Below are 14,761 nucleotides of genomic sequence, written 5' to 3'. Positions count from 1 at the left end.
ATATTGAGGTATGCAAAATTTAATTGCACTGTTCGTTTTTTCATTAAATAAAAAAAAAAATCTTTTTGATATTGGATTTGATATACGCTTGTAAGTTTATTTTCTGGTGTCTTTTGTTTTAAATTAATGCACTTTAATCGATTTTTAAACATAATACTTTTATAATATCACTTTAAGGTTTGTTTTTCTGATTTCAATGCAAAAAAAAGTTTCATTTTGAGCACAGTGTTTTTCGGCTAAAAAGTGCGTACATACCGGCAGTACGTACCTAGGAAGTGCGTAGGTGGCATGTTAATGTACTTAATTGAGTTGTCAACTGAAGCAACAGATTAAAAAAAACTGTAAATTGAAATTAAACAACAAAATTTAATAAAAATATTTGACAAATAACAAGTACAGTATCCCTACACTAATACAGGTTTGTTAAATAAATGGTCTTGTAAATGAGCGTTTTTTAGTTATTACTTAGTTTGATTATCAAATATTTATAAATTTAAGTGTTAGATTCAGTAAATACTGTTTATGTATATATTAATAAATATATAAAAAATTGAATATGAAACAAGTATTATAGAGGTTAATAGTTATCAGTTATTTTCGGTAAAAGATAACATGTTTATTGGACTAATCTTGATATAAGATCAACTAGAATTGGATTATAGTTGGTAATAAATAAACTCTAGTTTCAAGAGATTATTTTTTTATAGATTTAGGTAATATTAAAAAATGTCAATTAAACGGAGGCTGCCCCATGAAGTGGAACACATGCATTCACTAAAAGTAATAGATTGTCTAATAAGTTTACTTATTTTATTTAAAACTTGCATATACGAAACACAAAAAGTTACATTTTTTTAGAAAATTACTAACTGATTGTAATCATTATTTTTTAAATTGTATTAATAATGTTTGAACCGTCATTTTACTTTTTGTACTAGTAGAAAAATAAGCTGTTTAATTTCATAATTATCCAAAAAATATTGATACACCAAATTAACTCATTTAAAAATCAGGTGGATAACATCACATACAGAACATCGCCGGAGAGCTTGAAGAGGCTCTTTGAAAAATATGGTGACGTGGGCGACGTCTACATCCCTCGAGACCCGTTAGTTGTTTGTTTGTTTGAATGTGTAAGTGTACCTAAAGGTGATAAACACTATAGATTATCATTGAATGCGTGATATAACTGTGCATCAAACTGCATGCTTTTTATACTTTTAATTTACATTTGTCTTCCAAAGTACCATTGACATAAAAACTTGTCAAACTTCAAGGTACACCCGAGAGTCGCGCGGGTTCGCCTTCGTCAGGTTCTACGACAAGAGGGACGCCGAGGACGCGATGGACGCGCTGGACGGCGAGCGGGTCGACGGCAGGGAGCTGCGGGTGAACGAGGCGAAGTACAGCAGGCCGGCGAGGAGGAACGATTACGGGAGGAACAGGGCCAGCCCGAGGAGGTTCGACAGGAGGCGGTTGGTTTTAAATAAAGTTGTTTATAAGTGAGTAAATAAATTAAATACAATAGGTAAATGAAACTAAACTCATAGCGTAAAGTAAATCAGCATTTATTTTGAGTAGATGGTTTGCTATATTTCATTTTTTGTAAAAAATTTGAATAGAACTCAAAGCTTTTTATAGCTTATAACCTAGTTGTATTTCTACAGTAAATCAGTTCAACGAGTTGTTTAAAGTTGTTTTTTTTCAGCTCTCGAAGCAGGTCTCCCTGCAGAAGGAGGTCTCGGTCTAGGGACAGGAGATCTCGATCCAGGGACAGGAGGTCTCGATCTAGGGACAGGAGATCTCGATCCAGGGACAGGAGATCTCGATCCAGGGAAAGAAGGAGGAGGTCTCGATCCAGGTCAAAGCGGAGGAGCCGTGACCGAAGAAGCAGGGACAGGAGATCCAGGGACAGAAGATCAAGGTCAAAGGACAGAAGATCGAAGTCAAGAGACAGAAGATCAAAAAGAAGCGAGTCGAGAGAAAAGTCGCGCGAGTCTCGATCCAAGTCCAGAGGATCTCGATCTGGTTCTGAACAGAAGTCGAGCAGATCGTACGAAAAAACCAAGTCCGAGTCTAGATCCAAGTCCAGGTCAATGTCCAAATCCAAGTCTCCTGCTAAATCAAAATCTAAGAGGTTTAACTTGTCATAAAGTTAATGTATAGAATAAGATGTTTTAATTTTATATGACAAACTGAATTTTAAGATTTATAATGTATAAAGCAAGTGACTCTATGTTATTTTGTATGCCTAGTTTTTAAATTGAAACCAAAGGCGAAAATTAAAATAGAGAAGTCAAACATACAAATAAAGGTTATTAATTTTGTGTTATAAAACTACTTAATTTGGTATACTCTATGATTTTTTGTAGGTGCACTATGTTTAAAAAAAAATAACTAGCTTTATATTTTTAGATGACTTGAGTTGGCATGTTTTGCTCAAACGAGTTGCAATCCTGATATAAGGAATAATTTCTAAATAAATATACTCAAGTTTTGTTATGACCTGATAATTTAAATATTTTGATTTTTGTGTGTTTATTGACATCTTTCAAGTTCAATATACACCAAATGAACAATGAAATTTGTTTTTAACAGCCGCTCAAGGTCAAAGTCGAGATCTGTCGCCTCCAAGTCAAGATCGAGATCCAGAAGCTGATTTGCAATTTGGTAAATATTTTTGAAATTAAAAAAATGTTTCAAAGTATAGTAACATGTTTTAGCTTTAAATTCTAATAATAGTTGTAATTCTTTAGTTTCTATTCGTCAATCAGCTGTTGTCGTTGTAATAAACTTTATATTTCTAACATTCAATATTATATATAGTTGCTGACCAAGTGACCTGAGTTGTAAATGGTAGCTGAGCTGTAATGGCAGTTAGGTAGAGTGATAATAGTAGCTGAAAATTAGCTGGGAATAATGGCTGAATAGTAGCTGAGAATGATAATTGGCTGAAAAGTAGCTGGTTATTGGCGTGTAAGGTGTTTCGGAACGAGTAACTACTGTGGCAAAAGAAAAAAAAACAGTGTTGACGCCATATTAGGTCGCGGCTGAACAAAAGTTTTTGAAAACTTTTTAAAAACATAAAGTATTTTATCGCTTGAAATATTTAAAAATACTATTTATTAAAAGTTTTTCAAGCTATTGACTTATTTTTAAAATAAGTTATGAGACATTTGCATGTTATAATTTTAAGAAGTCCCAAACAAAAATAGTTTACAATGTAAGAAGTATTTTATGTATATCATATTTAAAATGTTTGAAATAAACAAAATTTTAGATTTTAATTGAAAAACTCTACGATGATTAAAAACTAATTTCAAATAGTTTTGTTGTCAAACGGAGTAAATTAACTTATTGTTTTTTCATCTTTCACATCTGTTTTATGACATTACAATATGTATGGCCTTCCGAGTGCTATTTATCTATAAAATAACTGATGCAATAGAAGCTAGTTAGTTTTTTTGTATAATAAACATTTACAAATATGCTCTATTTTTGTGGGTAATCTCTGCGGTTACATTCGGACAATTAAAATTATTTAAGAAAAGATTAAAGGGCCACATTTTAAGAATTAGCTTATAATTGAAAAATAATGCGTATTAGATCTAATTAAATGCCTAAAAAACGTTTTACTTGATTCTGGATAAAAATATTTTTTGAAAAAGAATTGTAAAAGTTGTTACAAATTACTATATTTTCAAAATTTGATATAGTCATATTTCAAAAAAAATTGAAATTTTGCAAAATAAAAAAGGTGTAGGTATTAATTAAACCTACAAACGTAAATTTAATTTTCAAGTAAGTATTACTGAGTTGTGGGCCCTATTTTTTTTAAAGTTGATAAGTCTTGCACCCAACTGTGCTGCCTTACACTTTCATATTTTTGGCTCTCAGGAATTTTTTTTAAGTACGATTCCCGCAAAAGATTTTCAATTATAGATATATCTCGTTCTTTAAAAAATTGGCTAACTGTATTGTTATATAGATATATTAATAGATTTGTTGGCCTGTAAAATGTGTTTGAAAAATCAATAAGATAAAACATGTAAGGCTACTAAAGTTTCTAATTAAAGTATGTTTGATTTCAGCCATTAAACATTCTGATAGTTTGATTGATATTTTAGTTTAAACTAAAATGTTATGGTAAACATGTTAAACATTACTGGATAAAATAATCTCGCTTTATGATAAAACCATTGAAAGTGATAAAGTTGATAGTTCTTTACGAAAAGTTCTACAATATGTTAAGTATAGAAAATTCAAAGTAAAAAAAGACGCTGATCAATTTAAAGAGTTCAAAGTAAAAGTTATTGATAAAAATTGATTTCGAGAAACACAGCGGTTTAAGTATCGTTTTATGTGTAAATATGACTTAAGAAAACTACAAACCGTTCGAATAATAGCGAAAAAGAAAATTACTTTTATCATTAAATAATTATTAATTTAAAAAACGGATAACATTTTTAACGCATATTTATCAAGGCTCCAATATGAATAAGACTTATAAAAACAGTTAGCGATTTACTAATTTTCCTTAAACACAAAAATAAAACCTGTTTAGTTTTATTTATATTTGTTCTATCTGAAAATAACTATTTTGAATAAAAAATGTTTTTGATCACACTTTGTTAAACTGTTTCCTTAAAATATGTGCAAGTAATACATAAAATAAAGACACATATTTATTAACGGGTTCAATGCAATGAAAAAATTTCAATAAGTGAATTATCGGATTCATAAAATTTGGATTAATGTCTTAGTTATTTTAAACCACGATTGTTCGGATCCTTAATATTTTAACTTTTTTGTAGTGTAAATGGAATACAAGGATATACATATTAGTTTTGTATTATATTACTACTAAGTGATAAAAAAGGTTTAAATAATATTTTTTACGTGTTAAAATATAAGTTATTGGTGTTCAAAACTTAAAAAAAAACCAACAAAAAGTATATGTCTCCTAGAGAAGAAAAAGCTTAAAACTATATAAGTGAAATCTCAATTTAATTCTTTTGACACGATTACAGGCTAAATTTACGATAAAATTGTGTTTTAGTTTTTCGTTAGTATTATTCGACTAACTGCATAAAACAGAAGACAAAAAACAATTTTTTGTGTTCAACTTAATATTAAATTTTTACTATTTCAAAAAAAAGAGTAAATTATCTCCGTAACTGTTTAAAACTCAAACAGTTACGAAAGATAAAATTTATTTTGTTTTTTGTAATAGTAAAGAAATAATTTTAATAACTATAATTGCACTCTTCATCTCTAAACTCATAAACTACGAATGAAACTAATCTAATTTTTTAAAAGCAATACATTAATAATTGAGGTATGAAAAAGTAAAACGAATAAAGTAAATTTAGTGAGCTATTGGGTCCATAACTTTACGATCCGGATCTAAAAACGCAATATCCGTCGAATCCCAGTTTAAATTAATAACACTTGATGATAGTAATAAAATATCACTACCAACTATCTGAAAACGTTTTAGTAATTTTATGTGTACCCAATACTGTAGTTGGTTTTATTGTAATATTTCAATACAACTTAATTAAAATAAATAAAACCAGTAATGAATAAGTTCTTCTTATTTGTGTTGAATTTGTTTTGTTCTTTAATAAATTAGTATATAGAAAAACCTTAGGTTTTAAAACTATTTTAAAACCAAAAAAGTAAAACTGTTTAAGTTTAAAACTAATGTATAAATTTTGAACTCTATTTTTTGAGTCTTTAAATGTTGCAGAGTATACGAAGTGAAAAGTAATTTTCTATTTGAGATACTTAATAAATTAAAAGTTTAAACTGGTCAGTTTAACAAAAAAAAACTTATTTCTCGCTAAAAGCAGTTTTATTGATAACAATACTGAATTCTCAATACTGTTGAAGTTTTGTCAGGGGAATTAAATACTAATATCTAAGTAATCAATACAAATTAAATATAAAAAAGTATGTCAATAACAATCTTTTTGATTGCACGATTAAGTTTAACAAAAACAAAAAAACAATATATTCTTGTACAGAATTTCAAATTATATTACTTCATAGTTTTTTTTTATTATTAAATTTTCTTTTACGTATAACTAAAATTTCAAAACTAATGAAACGACTTACTTTATGCTACGGTCAAAAAGTATATTTAATTAACTAAAAATATAAAAAAACATTTGTTGAGATGCTATTTAAAACTTTCTTTATAATTTTCAAAAAATAGTTTTTTATTTTATTTAATGTGATTCTTGAACATACATCAGAATGTATCGACATAAAAACAACTACTTTAACTTAAAACTAAAAGATTCTCCCCAAAATAAACTTCAAACTTAAAAAGATTGTGTTTTTATTATTCAGCAATTTAGTTATAAAGAGCTATTTTGTTATAAAAATTAAAACTAAATTTATAATAATTTGTTATTTTTTCTCAAAACTTCATCAATAGTTTAACAGACTGATAAAATGTTTTAGCATTTTTAGGCTAAATTTGTTGGCGTATTGCCTTTTAATATTTCGATACTAAAACTTAATAGATAATATTTGTTAAAGTATTTACTGAAAGCTAGTTATATAACAGATCCGGCCGGATATGACCTTTTTAGCTCAAGATCCAACCGGATCTTGATAAAAAAATTACCCGAATACAGCCGGATTTTAATATTATTTATTAGTTATGAATGTTGTTTTAATTACTCAAAAAAACCAGCTCTATACTTTTTATTAGACTTTTATTTACTTAAATACTACACAACTCTGCTTTTATAAAAAATTTTATACTGTATTAAATTATATATTTAGCATAATGTATTATTATACTGAATCTCTATGTATTATTTATACAACATAATTCATTATACTTGGGTTAAATTGAAAAAAAAAGTCTTTTTGGTTTTAATTTTATTTTATTATACAAAATAAAGAATCATAATCTGTTACGTTTACAATGCCTTTTCAAATATAAAAACGCTACAATATTTTCATTACTCTTCAAAAAGTTGTGTAAATATGAATGTTATAAGTGATAATGTGTTGATCTGTATTAAATAAATAGTTATTTTACACATATGTTGTTGTATTAAATAATTCATGTAAACATTTTTTTTTTATATTTCTAATACAATGTATATTGATAAGTTGTTTTTTATTTCTTGTAGTCATCACCGAATGGAAAATACTTGTGGTTCTTGTCCCTAAAAAATAAATTATAGTCATTAAAAAAATTGTTATGATTAAAATTTATTTTTTTCATAAAACTAACCAAGTGAATCCACAAGTTCTGTAGTTCTTGTTTAATTTAGATATTTTATCCATGTCACCTTGGTCAAGTTTGAAGTCAAACACCTTAAAAAATATGCTTTTAATTATTAGAACACTAATTAATATTACTAGTAGTAGCACCTGGTGAAATTGTCTTTTTAATTCCAACAAAAATAAAGTAAAACGTTTGATATTATTTATAAACTTTAAACAATTATTGATACAATTTTATCAAAATATAAGATTTTATTACAATTCTTTTTCACGACTATATAACTTTGTAAGTATAGACTTACATTATAATTGCTTTCTATTCTTGCAGGAGTGACACTTTTAGGTATAACAATGAGGTTTCTCTGCATCAGATACCTTAAAATAACTTGAGCCGTGCTTCTTTTTAATTTTTCTGCAATACTTTTTATAGTTGAGTTCTCAAGCACTGACACGTAATCTTCTTTCAACCTGTGTTTAGTAAAACAGAACTAACTTTAGGTAACAGTAACAGACTCTCTTTTTTTAATCAAAACAAAAGCCTTTTAAAACTAAAAAATTGTTTAGCTTTAGGCTATAAACTTCTAAGACTTTTTTATAAAAATTGTTACAAGCATATTATTATACCGAGAAAAACTACCATTGTAAAACACAACAAACCATGGGCTGTCGGGCGATGAGAAAGGCGAGTAAGCAGTTACAACAACACCGTTCTTCTGACAGTACTCAACGAGAGGCTCCTGTGAGAAGTAGGGGTGAATTTCGATCTGGTTGACCGCAGGCTTCACTTCCGCTTCCTTCAAAACCCTGCCCACTTGCTCGATGCTGAAGTTGGAAACTCCGATGCTGCGAATCAGACCCTCCTTTTGCAGCTTTTCCAGCTCCTACATCATTGTTGTTTTGAATATGTTAAACAAGTTCAAATGCAATGAAAGAGTTTAATACTTGTTACATAAAATTATAAGGACTCGCTTCGTTATAACAAAATTTTATGCCAAAAATTGAGGATAACAAAGAGTTTGTAAGAACTAATACAATATATTTTTAAATAATTAACTTCATAAAACTCACTCTATAGGACTCCATGTAGTCAATATCGTTTGAATCCATCTTTTCGTTTTTATCGTCTAAAAATGGAAGCGGGTTTCCTTCGTGAAACTAATAACATGTTAAAAAATTATTGAAAGTCATGAAGTTTTTACTAAGTTTAAACTCACTTAATTTTTGTTTCTAGATTATTTTGAATAAAAAAGAAGTTATTATTTATTACATCTATCAACACTTCTTTTGTAAAAAAAGAAAGTTTTTTTTGCTAAATATTAATAAGAATAAGATTTTTTTTGGCTCTTCGTAATAGTTTAAAATCTTCTTTTAAATCTTAATAAAACAACATTACAAAACTATTTATGTTTTTATTTATGTTGGTGTTCCAAAACAAACATAATCTATTTATTGTTTGTATATATCTAGACAGTATAAACAAATCTGTATTTAGCTTACATAGTAATATTTTTATTTGAAATTAGTTAATTCTGAAATTTATGAACTAGGTTATTTTAATTTATTTTCTACATTAACAAGTACTGTATAAGCTAAAGTATGCTACAAATCTTAATAAATATAGTTTAAAACAATCTACTTTATTTAGTTTTACAGTTGGCCTTAAACTATATAAGTTTCTACAATTTTAAACTAAGTTAAAACAAGTTAATCTGTTCTAAAATCAAAGATTCCATACTATGATCAAAAATAATAAAAGTTTAAGATTTTTAAATGAATACGTTTATCTATCTAAAGATATTTGCCTAAAGTATTTGATTTTAAAATATTGTAAAAGCTGTTGTTCTATATATAACGTGTTTCGTTTCTGTCTATATCAGTTGTTAAAAAACAAAAAAGTTTAAACAAATGAAGTTAGTTTAACAACATACAAAGCCCGTCAAAAAAAAAATTGTACGCAAATATCTAACGGCGTTTGTTAGTTTTAGAGTTTTGCTGCCCATAAAGAAATGTATGAAACTAGAGTTCCTAAAATAAACTTTTATACTTAATGAAACACCGTTAGTCGAACATAGTATTAGCGCACAATGAAGGTTTATATTGTATTTATTTAACCATAGTACAATTTTTATAAAATATCATAACTTGTTCAAAAAACTCACTTTATAGCCTACAGGAAAGTGAATTAAGTACAAGTCCAAGTATTTGAGCTTGAGATTTTTCAGAGACTCCATGAGTGCCCCTCTTACTCTGCTCGCTTCATGAAAACATCCCCATAACTGATGATTTTATTTTAAATTTATTTCCTTTGTGTAGTTCGATTTTTTGTTTACAACATAAACTAATTTGAAATAAATATATATAACTATTTAAACTTATACTGCTATACTTTTATGACAAAGAGTTTTCTTCTTATATGCTATCTTAATAAGTAAAAAGCGGACAGTTTTGAAACTTTAACAGCTTTCAAAAAAAAAAAAAGGAGACTGAAAGATGAAAGGCAGAAGATAAAAAAAAAACGAGTATTCATTTAAACTTTTTATAGTTTAATAAACAAAACAAAACACTTAACTTAAAACATTTAGCTTAAACTTTTGGTTTCAACGAGTGTATATCACACTGCAAATTATATCACAAATTTTTATTTTAGTTTAACTTAATGCAAACAACTGGAATAAATATTCTCTTTCATTGAAGAATAAAAAACTAAAAATATTTCTTTGCACATCCTGAACTACTATTGCACTCAAAAACTTCATCAAACCTTTGAAGTTATGAAGAGATCTTCCCTCTTAACTTTACCTCCCTTGATCTTCTTTTCAATTGCTTCTCCTACTTCTCCCTCGTTACCGTATATCCATGCGCAATCTATGTGTCGGTATCCGCAATCAATAGCGCTCTCAACTGCATCCTTCACTTTTCCTTTCGGCGACTAAAAATATATAATTTTTCAGATAGCTGTAAGTTTTACTTGAAAGTTTTAAAAGGTTGAGATATAGTTGTATTTTTTATAGTGATGTACCGGACTCACTATCCGGGTCCGGGTCCGGCCGGATATTGCCATTTTTGTCTGATATCCGGATCCGGACTTTTTTTTCAAATTATAGTCCGGCCGGATCCGGATATCAGACAAAAATGGCAATATCCGGCCGGACCCGGACCCGGATAGTGAGTCCGGTACATCACTATAAAAAATACTTTTTTTTCAAATTAGAATCCGGCCGGAACCGGATCCGGACTTTTTTTTCAAATTATAGGCCGGATCCGGATCCTAACAGAGATCCGGCCGGACCTGGATCTAGTTAGTAAAAAAAAGCATACTGAAAAGTATTTTTTCAAAAACAAACCCTGAGCAAATTAATAAGAGTCATTTTCGTCAGTTAAAATTAAACACCTACCGTGATTGGCTCATTTTGTACACGTGACTAATTTACATTTGTTTACATTTAAACTATGAAATAAACATTTCAGAAATGCAACTCTTTACATATGTTCTAAAATTGAAAACTTTGGAATGAATACTTGCATTATTTATTGTTTAAAATTGAGCTCAGAGAATATTTAGAGTTAATACGGTTGAATGTACGAGCCAATGAGAATCATATGACGAAATGTTTAAAACTAAATACTGATGCAACAAAACATCAGAACATGACAGGCAGTTTATATGTAAGCAGTAAGTTAGTTTGGTGTGCAGCTTGAAGCAACAAAGTATCTTGAACTTTTTTGTTAATGATTATTGTAAGTAGTGTTTTGTTTTAAAAGTGAATATTTCAACTGGTGTTTAATTGTTTACATATTTAAGCCAGGTTTATAGTTTTTCATAGTTTATTAAAGATTTTACAGTTTCTTCTTTACTAAAAGTTTTATTTAATTTTTAGTTTATTGTTTTAAGTCTTTTTATATAGATTTAAATAGCTTCCAGTTTTTAAAGTGTTACCAAAGTAATTTATAATTTTGTATATGCTAGTATTTCATGTTGTATTTTGTATAAAAGATTCATCACTCAAAACTGTCGTATCTAATTATAGAAAGTAGTCTCAGTTAGAATTTAGTATTTGTTAGATATTAATTAAATAAGGTAGGATTTAATTATGATGGGTAGTACTAATAAGTTAAGTGTACCACAATCAGTCCATAACTTAACTACTTAATTGTCAACCTTTGCTAGCTGTTCTAATGATTATTAGATTAAAGTAATTTTTTAGTTTTTAAAAACCTCATTCTGACTCAGGCTTGTTTATACTCACTAGTTTTACTGACTTTAACAGTGGCAACCCTGCTAGTTTCAAAATTTTTGGGAACTTTAGAAAATCTTGGATGCTTCAGGCTAGTTTAGTTTTTTATAAAAACTCAGGCTATTTTTTTTAAAACTTTGAATCAGTTTGAGCTGATCCAGTTTTCAATATTTCGTAATTTTCTAGTGTATTTTGTTCAAGAACTTGATTTCAGATTTTTAATTGTAAATAACACCTAAATTTGTAAACCTTGTGGCTAGCTGTTTTACTTATTATTAGATTAAAGTTCTTTTTTTTCAGTTTTTAAAAACCTTATTCTGACTCAGGCTAGTTTATACTAGTGATGTACCGGACTCACTATCCGGGTCCGGGTCCGGCCGGATATTGCCATTTTTGTCTGATATCCGGATCCGGCCGGATTCTAATTTGAAAAAAAAGTCCAGATCCGGTTCCGGCCGGATTCTAATTTGAAAAAAAAGTCCGGGTCCGGTTCCGGCCGGATTCTAACTTGAAAAAAAAGTCCGGATCCGGGTCCGGCCGGACCCGAAATTGTGGGTCCGGTACATCACTAATTTTTTATCGTTTTTAAAACTAATCTCGTATGCCTATGCAAAATTAAAATCATAATAAAAACTACTAATGATTAGTCTTAGACAATCTGATACAAATGTTTCTAAAATATCTGTTACGTTTAAAACTTTTGTTGAGTTAAAAAATATTGCTTAACAAATAAGCATTTTTTTATTTAAACGAGCTTAGCTCAATTCATCCAAAATCTTTAAAAATAGATATGCAGCGAACTGTATTGAATATTTTTTATTAAGAACTTGTGTTTAAGAGCTTGTGCATATTTATTATTTTGTCATTAAAATAAAATCAATATAACAAACTTTCCAGGTGCCAAGACCAACGACATCCATTTCGAAGCCAGAATTCAACTTTAAAGTGTGCCCAGAACTCATTTTGATAAATAAATTTAAGAAACTGAAGTAATCTCTGCAAAGATAATTCTGCATACATGGCTTATCATATTCAAACTTATAAACAATCAATGATTTTATTTCGCTTATTTTATGAAATTCTAAAATGCGTTCATTTTTTTAACATTTAGTTAATAATGTTTTTTAAGATTGTTGGTAGATCTTAATTCTTAAAAAATTCCTGTAATTCTAATCAAACTAAATTTTTAAATAGGTTATCAGATATTATTTGGAGAAAAACTTCTAGTAGGTAAAATAAATTTTGTTGGTTACCAAGGTTGTTAAACATACTAATATTTTGTTAACACGAATGAACTTTTAACCATGAAAAAAGACTGTGGTAGTGACTATGTTATGAAATAATTCTATTTACAAACTGGAATCTTAATATTAAAGTCTTTTAGTAAAAAAAAATTATTCAGAATATAGCTAGAATTTATTAAAAAGTTATAAATTTGGCTTTGTATGCATGTTTTAGAACTCCTTAAAATTTTTTGCATTGAAAGTTACATTTTTTAAAATATGCTTTAATAAAAGTTAGTTTATAACCTAAGTTATTTTCTTGTGGAACGTATTAATATTATGATTTTAAATATTTAAAGACTAAAAGAAACTAAAAACTTCAAATTAAAATTTCTGAAAAAAAAATTGTATTAAAAATTAGTGTCTATTAATACAATGTTTTTTAAACTATTCGCTAGTCTCTACCAGAACTGTTTTAACTTACCAAAAGGTTAACAAAAGAAAAAACTATAAAGGCTCTGTTTTTAAACAGTTTAGATTATCAAAATTAACTTGAAAATAAAAGTTTAAAAACATCACAAAAAAATAATTTTTTGAATATGAATAGCTTTCTTTAGAAACAAAAAACAAGTAGTATTCAATATCAATAAAATTCGCTTATTTTTAAACTCGTTTATTTGTTTCTATCAACTTTTAAATAAAACTTAATAAATTAAAGTGCCAAGGCTGCTTTTTTTTTGCTCAAGTAATTAAAACAAATCTTATTAAACAAATATCGATGAAGTTGTCAAAACATAAGTCTTAGAAAGTCAATAACAATTTTGAAAGTTGTTAGCTAAGTAAATTAGCAACTTTTAAAGCAAGCACTTAACACCAAACCTTTTTATACTAAAAATTAAATGCAAACAACAATTTTAACTATCACAAAACAAACAATGACAAATGGAATTTGTAAAGGTCGTTAATTTTTTTAGCATATCATTATTCAAAACTTTATAGAAGAATTTTATCACTATTTAAACTGTCTACTTCTTTTAATAAAAACTGTTTTGTTGTAAAGAGTTATAGGTTTTTCAAAATAAAAATTGAAACTAAACGTTTTTATTAAAAGTATTTGAATGTTTTTATTAAAGTAAGCTGAAGTATGAAATTTTTTTAACAAACTTTGTTTGTTTCTTTTGAACCGATGTTTTAAACAGTAATAATAAGAAGAAAATATTTTAAAATTTATATATATACTTTTCTTCCTGCAAAACTGTTTATATGTTCACTTTTATGTAAAGGAAGTATTTCTTATACTCTGTTTATGAAAACTACCTGAATAAAAATTAAACAAAAATTAACTTAAAAAAGTAAATTGATAAAACAAACATAAGTACTTCTGCCAAACTTGTTGGTGTTATACCCTGGTTAATACAGCTGTAGTAAAATGATTTACAAACAAAAAATGAACTTATAAACATATAAATTTACTTAATATACAAAATCTATAAAAGCTAAATAAGACAAAAGAAAACGATTTAAAACAAACAATATGATTAAATGTTTAATTAAAAGTTTATAAAAGTTTATTAACCATTGTTTGAACAGTTTTAATGTTAAGTAACTTCATAAGTATATACTAATATCATCTAAGAATTTAAAAAACAATTCAAACTAAGCCTAAAACATGAGATTTGTAAACAAATAAAACTTTTGTACTAAACTATTTTATTTTCTTCATTGAATTTAAATCTGCTACTTGTATAATTTGTTTAGCTAACTGTTATTGTTTACTTTTACATAGCTTTTTAAATAAATGTTTAGTAAAACATAACTATAAAACAAAAAAAGCCATCTTTATAAAACAAAGCTGAAGGTACTATTTTGAATGAATTCGAAATTATCAAACGTATAGTAATATTTAATACTTACCACTGAATCTTTTATTTTAAGTAAATGATTTTGCATGACGCTGCTAAAATTTTATTGATCAGGTTCTTATACGTCGCAAACCAGCTACTACTTTGCATAACCTACACTGTGTTAAGTGTCTTTTATAGGAAATTAAAA

General features: G+C 27.5%; 2 protein-coding genes across 3 annotated transcripts; one reads left to right on the top strand and one right to left on the bottom strand.

Annotated features, from left to right (window-relative positions):
* Positions 1-706: 706 nt before the first annotated feature.
* LOC145841967 (uncharacterized) lies at positions 707-3,197 on the top strand. Of its 2 annotated transcripts, XM_082949284.1 has the most exons (6): positions 707-780; positions 1,014-1,108; positions 1,278-1,475; positions 1,709-2,137; positions 2,599-2,670; positions 2,827-3,197. In XM_082949284.1, exons 1-5 carry the CDS (start codon positions 727-729, stop codon positions 2,657-2,659), a joined length of 837 nt encoding a protein of 278 aa, XP_082805410.1. In that variant the 5' UTR covers positions 707-726; the 3' UTR covers positions 2,660-2,670; positions 2,827-3,197. The 2 variants fall into 2 exon arrangements, with proteins under 2 accessions (XP_082805410.1, XP_082805411.1); XM_082949285.1 differs by lacking the exon at positions 2,827-3,197 and having other exon boundaries at positions 2,599-2,809.
* A 3,944-nt stretch (positions 3,198-7,141) lies between these two features.
* LOC145842861 (aldo-keto reductase family 1 member B1-like) lies at positions 7,142-12,448 on the bottom strand. The gene is made up of 8 exons (XM_082950339.1): positions 12,377-12,448; positions 10,013-10,180; positions 9,411-9,527; positions 8,320-8,406; positions 7,909-8,132; positions 7,554-7,719; positions 7,259-7,341; positions 7,142-7,190 (listed from the first exon to the last, which is right to left on the bottom strand). The coding sequence occupies exons 1-8, from the start codon at positions 12,446-12,448 to the stop codon at positions 7,142-7,144; spliced, it is 966 nt and encodes a 321-aa protein (XP_082806465.1).
* Positions 12,449-14,761: the final 2,313 nt, after the last annotated feature.

Source organism: Thalia democratica, chromosome 8 (genome assembly GCF_965202585.1).
Source record: "Thalia democratica chromosome 8, ktThaDemo2.hap1.1, whole genome shotgun sequence".
Lineage (NCBI taxonomy): Eukaryota > Metazoa > Chordata > Thaliacea > Salpida > Salpidae > Thalia > Thalia democratica.
Note: the sequence above shows the minus strand (reverse complement) of the source record. Positions and strands in the feature narration are given on the sequence as shown.

What these genes read in the sequence shown, in the direction of transcription:
- LOC145842861 (XM_082950339.1), bottom strand. Translation starts at nt 12,448, where the DNA reads ATGAGTTCTGGGCACACTTTAAAGTTGAATTCTGGCTTCGAAATGGAT. An exon ending in ATCTCTTCATAACTTCAAAG is followed by an intron (nt 9,528 to 10,012) that starts GTTTGATGAAGT and finishes TAAAATCATCAG; the next exon opens with TTATGGGGATGTTTTCATGA. An exon ending in AGAACTTGTGGATTCACTTG is followed by an intron (nt 7,191 to 7,258) that starts GTTAGTTTTATG and finishes TTTATTTTTTAG; the next exon opens with GGACAAGAACCACAAGTATT.
- LOC145841967 (XM_082949284.1), top strand. Translation starts at nt 727, where the DNA reads ATGTCAATTAAACGGAGGCTGCCCCATGAAGTGGAACACATGCATTCA. An exon ending in AGGAGGTTCGACAGGAGGCG is followed by an intron (nt 1,476 to 1,708) that starts GTTGGTTTTAAA and finishes GTTTTTTTTCAG; the next exon opens with CTCTCGAAGCAGGTCTCCCT. An exon ending in GCTAAATCAAAATCTAAGAG is followed by an intron (nt 2,138 to 2,598) that starts GTTTAACTTGTC and finishes TGTTTTTAACAG; the next exon opens with CCGCTCAAGGTCAAAGTCGA.